Genomic DNA, 11473 nt, shown 5'->3' on the forward strand with positions numbered 1-11473 from the left:
AGGGTCTGCAGCAGGAGCTGCAGCAAGGACCTGTCTTCCAATTATTGATCCTCTACAAATATTCACAGAATTAAGCCAGTAAAATATAATCTTACACAATCCATTGTAATTAATATGCAAAATTATAATTAATTCCCTGTTTTAATGAATTTTGTTTAAGAAGGCTGTTTGGTTTGGATTTTAATAGTAAACATATATTTTTTCCAACAAAATCAGTTTCACTGTCACCTATCCAAGAACTTGAAATTTGCAAGGCTGTACCCAAAGCAGTTTCCAAACACTTAAGCAAAAGAGTTAAGACTCCTTTGTGTTGTGGTTCATAAAAGCAGACCTTAAATCAATGCAATCTAGGCAGTAAACACTACATCAAGTACAGATACTCCAATTTTTAGCACATTCCAAAAATCACCAAGCAGGAAACCAATTCTTCCACATTACTTTTCAGTTTCTAGAGAAAACTTGCAGTAGAAATAAATTTGCCATTACAGTGCTTTTAAGACTGTCCTTTTGGCATATAATTAATTTCTGTTAACAAGTTGCAGCTCATTTTTTGCACGCTCACATGCATTTTAGTGGCAAAATTGTGTACAAGCCAACAGCTTTACAGGCCATTCCTACCAGGTGAGGAGACAGAGATGCTCTAAGCAATGCTGTTCTGTTCCTTTGTAAGGAATTTGAGTATATTTCCATATAGGCTGAGAAGAATCCAGCAACCATGAAGAAGCCGCAGCCTGAGAGAGGGTCCCAGCTTTGTTTGCAGCAGGGCTGGGCAGAAGCGCAAGCAGGAGGCTCAGGCAGCTCCTGGAATACCTGAGGAGGCAGCAGCTGCTGTGGCTTTTTGGGGCTTTCATTGCCCAAAGGCACAGGCAGCACCCCTTTTGTGGGGATACTCCCACAAAGCACAGCATCAGATCTGATTTAACTGCTGATGCTTATTCAGACTGATTCAGAATAAGCCACACACCTGCAATGATTTAGAAGCCTGTCCTGAGTTTTCTTCCTCAATATAATCAAGCTTCAATAAATTCCAGCTCAAGTTATGCAGGACACTTGACATCTGAGTTTAACCTCACTAAAAATGCATTTCCTTGTACAGAATTTGGGTAGAAAGTAGGTAGACAGTGGGCATAACTCATGGGAAATAACTTGACAATGCAGATGACGTTGTGCTACAGAAGTTATTTTTTTTAAAAAAAGATACTTCACATCGCTGCCACTTTCATTTATTATGAAGAACAGAAATATGTTAACATCACAAAAGTATGCTTTAGTAATTTAAATAAAAAAAGAATAATTGCCCAATTAGGTTGGAAGTGTTTTATTACTTCTTTGAATCCATCTGCCATGATAAAATGTCAAAAGCACCGGTCAAGACAGAAATAAATAACACAATCTCCTGTTAGAGAGAAAGTTGCAAATACAGTATATTAAATTATAGCAATTTGCTGCTTCACAACAAGTGATGCAGACAGCACGAGGGAGACAGTAGTTTTACTCACGATCATTGAAAAATCTATCACCAGAACAGGGGAGCTGCACACCCAACACAAGCCTCATTCTTCCTTTCACCAATTTACACCATTAATTCAACGTAGAGTTTTAACTGGCAGTTTTGGTAGTTCAACATCCCCTTTCTCTAGAGGTAACAGGACTGATACAAAGCTTTTCATAAGCCCCACAAAAAGCCAAGGCTTTCACGTTTTTGCAGTCTTTGCTTTCAGGTCCATTCCTGAAAATGGTCAGTTTAAAGCCACGTCTCAGGTCCTCTTTAGCAAAGAGTAAAGAAACTCAGGGTAAGTAACAGATGCAACTTCAATATCATAGTGTTTTGAAACTGCACTTCTGGGGCTTGGAGCAGAGCATCTCTGCAGGTCTATGGGGAGCACTTGTGTAAGTCAAAAAATGAAGGAAGGTACAGTCCCTTTGGGAAAAAAAAAACCCAAACATATAAAAAAGCAGTATTAAAAATATTAAGACAAGGCCTGAATTAAATTAAGAGTGTTCTATTACTTATATGCTGCCCTAATTTCTGTTGTACGGCCTGCAGCAAAGTTTTCCACTGAAAAAATAGTGAAAACCCCAAATTCTCCTCTGAAGGCCTTGTAACATGTCACTTGCATGACATCTTTCATGGTCAGTAAAAGACCATGAACACATCCTCTTCCAGGCAGACATTTGAAAGAGAATCTTCTGTCAGGGAAAATGGATGTAATATCTACTGTAGTGAAGCCACTTCTTATACAAAATACATAACCCATATGGACAAATGCACTGTAAAACAAACAACTTATACAGCAGCTACAGTTTGAAACATCCAAGATCCACTACAGCAGGCCAGAGAGATTCTCTTTCTGGGTTTCTATTCCATTTTTTCAGCTTAACATCACCACTGCTTTAATGTAATATCTGTACTTTAAACTAAAAAAATTATGCATGAAAAAAAATATATGATCATCCCAATGAAGGAAAATCATTCCCATGATTACTCAAGCTCAGAAAATTTTTTAATTAACTCAACATGTTAAATTATGGCAGTGATTACATCTTGTTATTTACAAGATCAAGTACCACTGATTCTTAGTAATGCTGCAGTATCTAAATTAAGATCACAGGGGTTGGATTACGTTCTGGTTGCTAAAAGCTTTCCTTTTTAGCTGTCTATCCAAGTTCTTTGGAGTTTTTGAGTCTGGAAGAAAGGGCATTCAATCAAACAGTTTTGTGTCTCAACAAATTTTACATCTAGATCAATTTTTGATATCCAGTCCCATTGACTCGGTAACATTGTTTAAATTTGAAGCCTGTAACAATGATGACATAAGAATATAGAAGACAACACATTTTTGTTCACAGTAACACACTAATTACTATAGTCACTGGTAAACTTCAATTTTTAATTATTCTTAAGTACTGTGTTTCCAAATACCTCTGCATAGGGCGCCAAATGTTTTTGTGTGGGAGCATCAAATTTCCTGACATTTTCCATATAATCCTTACAAACACCTCACAGGTCACCAAACTTGTACTTTGAAGAATTCTACAGAAACATTGCACAGATGTTGTACCACAAGGGCTCGTACGTTCAAAGGCAGCTTTCTGGAGTGCAGGTCCATCCATTCACATTGGGAAAAAAGTTCACAGAAACTCCAAAAATGAGAAAATGAAGCAAAACCTAGTGTGACTTTACACCAATAAGAACAACAATAAGGACAATTACTATAACAAACAAAATTAAAATAACGAGCATCTTCCGATTCTTCTTTTGATATTGCTCTGCCTATAAAACAGAGAAGAAAGAGTTAATAATTAGATTTCTGCAAGACTGCAGTACAGACTCTTGTTTAGTGTAAGTGAAGTCCATGTGTTTCAAACTGTTCTTTGATAACCTGACATCTCATACAATGTATACTGCAGGCAATTCCCACACAGTAACGCTGCTCTGCACCGTAAGCTCCAGGGAAGGTAAATGTGCACTGAAATCACACCCACCCATGTTAAAGAGAAGACTCAGCTTGCTGAGATAAGATTCCTGGATCGTATTTGAAGGACATTAAAATTCACAACAAAACTTCCTTTTTTAATAGGCATATTTGTTGTACCTGGTCAGCTGTGCATTTTCATTTAATTAGAACTGAAAGCTTTACTTTTGAGTTGGTTCTCAAGTTTTCTGCTTCATTCCTTCTTTCTTCTAACCATATTTTCTGATCCTTCTCCTCCTTTTCCCAGGGGAATTAATAGGACACAACAGAGAGAAAACTCTCCAAAAGCCAAATGGAAGTCTACTAACAGAAGCTAAACAAAACAAAGCTTGTATTTTGTTTTTAATTAATGAAACTTCAAAATAAAACCAAAACAAAATGACCACAAAACTCTGATCTGCTGAGATCAATGCTTTTAAAACTTTTCAGGTGTTCATAGCAAAAGCTTCACATTAAAGTAAGAGGTTGGACCTGACATCTAAGTGTCAGATGGTAAGAAAAAACATTAATAATTATTCTTTCTGCTCACATGATTGAGATAATGTTTTCCAACTAAAATCTGCACTGAGGTACCCAATAACTATCCCTATTCCCAAGTGCCTGGCTCTCCAAACAAGAGACGGAATTGCAGACAGGTGCCACCAGGTCAGCAATATAAATATCAAAGTACATTGGTTGGATGCCCAGAAAGTCATTTAAGAAATTAAGTTGAGGCATCAAGCATGACATTAACAGAAATTATATGGAAAGCTCCTCCTACAGTACAGCCGGACATTTCATACTCTACAGAAGTAATTTCTAAAAGGGACAATGTACAAATGAAAACTGACTGAATAACTTAATAGCTATTTAATTATAAAAGATTATTAGATATGCAAAATGGCTTAAGTATTCCATCAGCTTACCTTATGCAGTTGTTTTAGACCGTCTTCAGTTTTCATACATGACTGTTCAATATTATAGTCAATTCTATCTAGAACTGTTCCCTAAGTAAAATGGAGAAAACAAGCACCAAATTGAACCTAAATGAACTTCATAAAGCAACTATTATCATAAGCAGCAGAGTCATTAACAACACCCACAGCAAACAGCTCATGAACTATGTAAACAATGAACTTTTACACAAGAACTGGTTGGGACTTCATTAAGCAACTTCCTTGCTCAGTTCCTAATGGCAGCTCTGTCACCATCTCACATCACATCCCTAAAAATCATCTTAATTCCAGACCATGTGCTTTTGGCTGACATATTTAATGTAAACTGAATCTCTGGGAGAAATAAGCAAGAGAACTTTGGCTTCCTGTGGCCTTTTTTTTTTTTTTTTTAAAGTCTAACACACATTACCAGTTGAATTATTATTCATTTATTTTCATTAACTCAACTTGTGGCATATTTCAAGCGGAGGAAACCCAAGCATGAAGAAGTAAGTTAGGAAAAGTGAGTCTGGAAGCCTTAACACTATATGGAATGTCCCACTTCTTACTAACACTGTGCTGTCAGTGTACCTGTTCTACTATCATTGCTCCCAAGTCCCTAAATATTTCATTGAGATCGGAGATTGACTGCACAATCTGACGGATTTCTCGTTCCCTCTCTTCCACCATCAGTGTGTTTTGCTCCACCAATGCCAGCTGGTCATCTGTAAAACCCTGTTGAAATACAAGATTTACATGTTGAACTAATATTAACAGTATGAAAACATTAGAAAGAATTAAAAGGATTACAAGATTTCATAATTCTGACAGATATTTACAACCTGAGAAAATGCAATTCATATCACATTTGTGTAATAACATCTTAACTTACTCTATCATAAAGTGTATCATCCTCCCCATCATCCATCAGTGGGACTGAGGTGTCAAAGAAGTGTTTGGACCTTTCTTCTCTATTCTTCATACCTGTAAAAGACAAACTATGTTTGAGCATGATATTTATGAACACTATAATCAGAGCTGAGATCTGAAGCACCAGACAGAAAAGCACAAATAAGAAAATCTGTCTAGTAAATTATGTAAATCACAATATTCAAATTTTAACTGTCAGGCTTACTATTTAACAAAAGCATAACAAATTCAACCAGACTTGCAATACTGATTAAATTAGTGATTTTTAAGTTGTTATGCTCCACAAAGTTAAAAAAATTAGTTAAGAGTCTTAGAGAGTGATCACTCCAGGCTATTTTGTAACAAATTATCTTAGGAACACCCCTTGTCTGAACTGTGATCTTCAGTTCCACCTGTGCCATTTATACCACAGGAGGAAGAAATGTCAATGCTAAATTTGAAAATCAAGTTTTTGTGGGTTTCTTTCAAGATTAAAATAATCTGACACATCTTAAAATAGAATCAAACAAAATTTTAGAGTCTTAAACAGAGGTTGTTCCACTTCCAATTTGTTTATGGATGCAGAATTCTAATTTATCACAGACTAGCTTATAAGCTTTATCTATCACAGCCTGCCATCTGCAGCAGGTGTCATGGCTGAAAACCAGTGGCTGCTTCACCACTGTAACAGAAGCAGCTTTGCAAACCACAACTGGAGAAGCAAAATGCATTAAAAATGTGGATGGATGAAATATTCTGTTTTGTTGACACACTTAACTATGACATTTCTTCTTTAGCAACATGAAAAAGAAATAGATCAAAGCAGTTTGACCATGGGCTGTGAACCAGAAACTCTCAAATTCTAACCTCTCGTTAGTCCTGTGTGTATCACTTAACCCTTCTGTGCTTCAGTTTTCCCAACCAAGAAAATAAGCACACCTCAGTGAGTGGTTTCCAGAGAAGGGGCCCATGCATTACTGTTACATCTCTTATGCTTACGTTTGAGATAGTCAGACTGTGCATGCCTAAAGTTGGTGGAGAGGTCCTGAAGGGACTGTGCTAAGGAAGACACTACATTCCTGAGAACACGTGCTTCTTGTTCTGTACAAGTACGTGACCTGCTCTGCAACACCTGGACTGCTCTCTGACATCTGTGGAATAACTGAGAAAACAATTCCATTAGTGGACAAACATACAGCAGCACACACCTTAAACATCACATTGCAAAAGTGCCACATTGAAGATTAATATTTTGGTTTCTCCATTTTTTAAAGGGATTTTTTAATTTGCTCTGTGCAATGTTTAAAAAATATGGAAATAGAACATAAATGAACAAATAACTTCAAGATAACAAGGCAGCAGAGTAACACAACTGTCTCTGACCAAAGACTTTGCTTCATTACAATTAGCTAGACAGCAAGCCTTAGAATAGATATCTGCATTTCTCTGAGGTATCTGTAAATCTGATTTATCTCCCATTCCTATTCCAAGTAGAAAAGCAAACACGTAAGGGAAAGAACAGGGAGGTTTAAGTGACTCGTTGGGAAGTTCAGAGCAGAGCCCAGGACTTCTGGCTCACTCCAATACTGATCATAAAATAAATCCTTTGCTCAGAGCAAACCACTGCCTGATCCTAATGCATTAAAGATGTGCCAAACTGGAGGTATAGGATGCAAAGCACTCTGTACCTGTGTGATCTCTTGGGTTGTTATTTCTATTACCCGTTCCTCTTCACTGCTGTCATCCAGTGTGGGTCTGTTTAGATGTTTATCATGAAGACTGGCTAATTCTTTCATCTTCTGTTTAACCCTGGCAATATCATACTGAATCTAAAAAAAAAGCCCAACAGGAAGAAAGGGAAGTAATTCATGCTTCAGGGGAAAAGGTTCTGACAAATGTTAGACTAAAATCACTGAGAGAAATCTGTAACATAAAAGGCAAACCAAATACCATTAAAAGCCACATAAAAAGCTAAGAAACTGAATACTCTCAATAGACTTTGAGTTTGCTACTAAACCTACTTCTTAATCTTAGCCAAGACTGCTGTTTTCAAATATGCTTCATTAAGATGGAATAATATTTTTATAATTATACAGTACTAAAGCAAGAAGATTTAGCCAACTTCCAAAAATATAAATGAAAATTCAGGTCACACCTTCAACTCCATCAAACATTGGATGGCCTCAACTCAACAGCAGAAGTTAAATACCATGCTTTCAACCAAGTAATTAAAGATCTGTAAGGATGATTATTATAGCAGTAAAAAGGAGCCTAAGCATCTTTCTGCACAATGGGTTCTGTCCACACAAACTGATAAGCCAACATGTGTTCTGAGAGTACATTTAAAAAGGATTTTCTGAAAGTCAAGAATAGCTTCACACTCCAAATACTAGAAAAAGTTTTTAATTGGATGCTTCCAGAATCATTCCTTTGCATTTGTCCAAGTATTTCCAGAACTTGCATGGCATCCAGACTGCACAGGCAGGAAAATTCTCCTGCTAGAAAACACTAATATTTCCTGGTTTTGAACACTGAATGCTCATCTCCACCACTTTAGGGTTTATTCAGCTGGACTCCTCCTCACCCGGTTCAAACAAAAATTCCAACAAAAGCTCTTATTTAAATCTTTCTTGTGATACTATTTCTGTCACACAGCTGACAGAATGTGAGGGAAGACACTAATAAATCCCTCCATGGGAAGTCCAACCGTGTGCTGGATGTGCCAGAGCACAGCACTTACTTCGTCTGCGCCATCGACCCATTTGGGAGGCAACCGCTTCGTCACTCCGATGGCTGCCTCGGGATCTAAGCTTATCCCTGACACCAGGGCCATGCGATCATCAGCCAGCTGCAGAGGGAAAAAAGACAGCAAATTAGCTTTAGTCTAATTAGATCCAAATCCTTGAGCATCAGAAAACCTGCACGTTTGCCTTCCGATAGAAATTAACCTCAGAGATGTGTTTGCTCATGATCAAACATCACATCTTCTGGTTTGTCCCTCTGTGCTAAATGACCTACACCCTCCCACTTCCTACAGCATCTGAAAGCTCAGAGTTGCTCTTAGAATAAATACTTAGCAGATTTTCCAGGAGGAAAGATGATATTGCAGTGAGAATTCAAGTAACTCTCATGCTGGTACAACAATTCACAGCCAATGTTGCAGCACAGTTCACCTTGGGCCTGGCAAATTTGAAAACTGACTTTGGGAAAATCTCAGAAAAAAAGTTTTATTTGAAGTGCTTGTTCTCAAACAATGCTATTTTGAAGAACAAACACTCCTGCAAACTGACATGCAACTCAAGTGGTTAAATTACTTAGTTAATGGAAATTAAAATGCGCTAAACACAAATAGCCAAGGCAATACTGGAGATGATCATCAATGATACCATTTGCAAACATTAACTAATTACTTGGGAAAGGTTTCATACAAACACCCCCTTCCTAGTTTCTCCCAAATTTCTAATTTTCCTTTATCAGGCCTGGAAAGTTTTGTGGTTCCCTACCCCATCTCTTTTCAAAAAACAATCCCCCTTCCTTCCCTAGCAACTCTTTCTTGAAAGCAATTTCTTTATCCCTGACCTTATTTCCTAATCAATAAAGTTTGCATAATTCATGCACAGCATGAAGAATAGCTAATGGCTTCACTGTGCAAAGTCACTCTACCCCATGTGTGCACAGTAACTCAGACTGGTTCATACATTTATCTGTTCACAGTCTAACATATCACAAAATTCTTGATTTCTGTATGCAGCCTGTCCTTCTACTGTGCACAGACACTTCATCCTATATAATGAAATTCTATAAACTAGCAGAATAAAGAAAGAATATTTTAGCTCAGTGATGTAGGCTTGATGTACCATGGCAGAATAAAATGTGAAAAACAATACCTCATCCAGCTCCTGAAGTGATTTGTGGATCCCATCAGCCCCATCCAGTTAGAGACAGCGAAAGACAAAAGGGAAAAAAGAGACATAGGACAGATATAGGGCATGGTCAGTTGAGAAAATACTGATTTATTTTTAAAGCATGATGGTTTACCAAGAACAAACAAACTGGCTTTTAAGACATGGTTAATCAATAAATACATTCTGATATCGCATTTTAAATCAGCATTTTGCTTAATCCACCAAATTTTAAAAGAAATATTTCAGTTCCTTGGTAAACAGCAAGAACATAAGAGATCAAGTGCAGAGCTTGGTTTGTTCTACAAAGTAATTGCTCAGTGAAGTTTCTAAATACTGAAACATCAGGTGGAAAACCTGCAATAGAATACAGTGAAGTATGACAGCAAGGGCAGTCTGACTGCAGCACTCAGCATCCACTGGGTTTGATTATGATTGGAGGGGGCACAGAGAAGCTTTTGTAGGACATTTATTGACAAACACCCCAGTTCTCACAGGATAAAACAGACTGCAAAGGACACAAAGCAAAAGCAAATGTTCAGTCACTTCTGTACACACTTGAGCTGTGCTCTACTTTTAGGGAATATAAACCCTGCAGGGATCCGAAAAAAAATACACAAGGCAACGTATCTGCACCTTCTCTGTTCATCAATCCTTGCACTGTGGAGGGGATGTGTGAGCAAAAGGATCTTTCACTCCAAGATTAACAAAGTCAGACCTAAAATTGGATGAAATACTTGTGGTTTAATAAAGCAGCATCAACTGATGATTTCTTATGAGAATCCCCAGGCTTTTGGAACAGGACTCTACTGTTAAAGATGCTGCTTTGATTATCTGAGTTTAAGAATGCAATTCTTGACGGAGAGTTATCACAGCAAAGGATTTCTTGAGGAGAAAGGTGGAGATGAACTAAGGGAAGCTGAATACTGTGGGCTAGAATTTGCAACCCTGCCCTGCTGGCACAGAGCAGCTCTGCTGTGGGGGTACCACCCAAAGGAAACCTGCAACTCTGACAGCGACAGGCACCAAAAACCATGAAAGACAAACAGCTCACACCAGCAACTTCACACTTCTTGCTAAAACAGTTCACTTGTAACAACTGTGGAACTCTGAAATGCTCACCAGGGCCAAAACTGAGCCCCTGACTCACTTCACCCATTGCACAGATGGACACTTTACGGTCACTGAGAGCCTCCATTGCATTCGAGTGAGCAGCCCAGAAAAAACCTTCAATTAATGTTAACAAACACTGCAAATAAATATTTGATGCAGGTGCTAAGTGTTATTGCACTGGCTGCTGAGTAAAGTGCCGTTTCACTGCTCAGGAGTAGTGAGTTAAAAATATCACTATTTTCTCTAGGTAATACTTTAAAAAAACCAAGGATCTACAGAAGTGACATTGATATGGCAAAAAAAGAAATTAACAAGGACTAAATGCAGAGCCAAAGTACACATGTATAATACAAATTACTATTGACATTTCCTGTTCTGCAAATGCAATTTAATACACAGCTTATTAGACACAGGTGTAATAAAGCTAGCAATGAACAAAGACCACTGACAGCAACAGGAAGCACTGCTTTTCCTAACAAAAATGCATTAATGTAAAGCTATTTAGAATGATGAGATTGCCAGCAGATATTTACTGGTGGCTATGACAAATGAATGATAAGTTTAAACAGAAAGTGTGAAAACCTGAGCAGAGCTGAGCTGCCAAGCAGCCCATCACAGCCTGACTGACTAGCTCAAAACCTAGGAAAAGCTACTGAAACTGCCTCTGAACCAATAACTTTTGGTAGTTTCTGTAAAGAGGAGTTACACTAGAATCTACTGACTCCTCTCTCTCACAGATGTGTTTGAGTATTGTTTGTATTTAGGGATAAATAAAAAGGGCAATGAACATCTGAGCAAGTTATGGAGAAATTTAAGCAATGGGAATAAACTACACCAGTGTATTTAACAGTGCCCACAGTGAGGTGAATAGAAGAGTTCTGCTTTGTGAATTTTTGTTTTTGCAGGTAAGGAGGCATCAAAAACCTCATGTTAATGCTAACATGAAGCTGTTAGAACAGTAACACATTTATTATGCACGAAGCGAATAGAGATGCGATCAGCACACACAGATCTCTTCTATTCGTTCGACGTGAACGAGTGGGAAAACAGGAATCAACAGGGTGGGGAGGGAGGGAGGGGCAGAGGGAGGAAGGTCGGGGGACGGAGGGGTTTTGAGGAGAGGGTTCAGAGGAAGGGGTAACCGGGGCGGGCGAGGGCC

General features: G+C 38.1%; 2 protein-coding genes across 2 annotated transcripts in view; both read right to left on the reverse strand.

Moving 5' to 3' along the window:
• Positions 1–2931, reverse strand: part of NPEPL1 (aminopeptidase-like 1) — an 18625-nt gene extending 15694 nt beyond the window's left edge. Inside the window, exon 1 of the mRNA XM_017735868.1 lies at positions 2924–2931. Coding sequence (XP_017591357.1) covers positions 2924–2931 — 8 coding nt within the window. The remainder of the gene's footprint in view (positions 1–2923) is intronic.
• Positions 1208–9293, reverse strand: STX16 (syntaxin 16). The gene is made up of 8 exons (XM_008634889.2): positions 9187–9293; positions 8040–8147; positions 6988–7128; positions 6299–6461; positions 5283–5374; positions 4982–5125; positions 4382–4462; positions 1208–3274 (listed from the first exon to the last, which is right to left on the reverse strand). The coding sequence occupies exons 2-8, from the start codon at positions 8130–8132 to the stop codon at positions 3170–3172; spliced, it is 819 nt and encodes a 272-aa protein (XP_008633111.1). The 5' UTR covers positions 8133–8147; positions 9187–9293; the 3' UTR covers positions 1208–3169.
• Positions 9294–11473: the final 2180 nt, after the last annotated feature.

This window comes from Corvus brachyrhynchos, unplaced genomic scaffold (assembly GCF_000691975.1).
Source record: "Corvus brachyrhynchos isolate BGI_N302 unplaced genomic scaffold, ASM69197v1 scaffold10, whole genome shotgun sequence".
Classification (NCBI taxonomy): Eukaryota; Metazoa; Chordata; class Aves; order Passeriformes; family Corvidae; genus Corvus; species Corvus brachyrhynchos.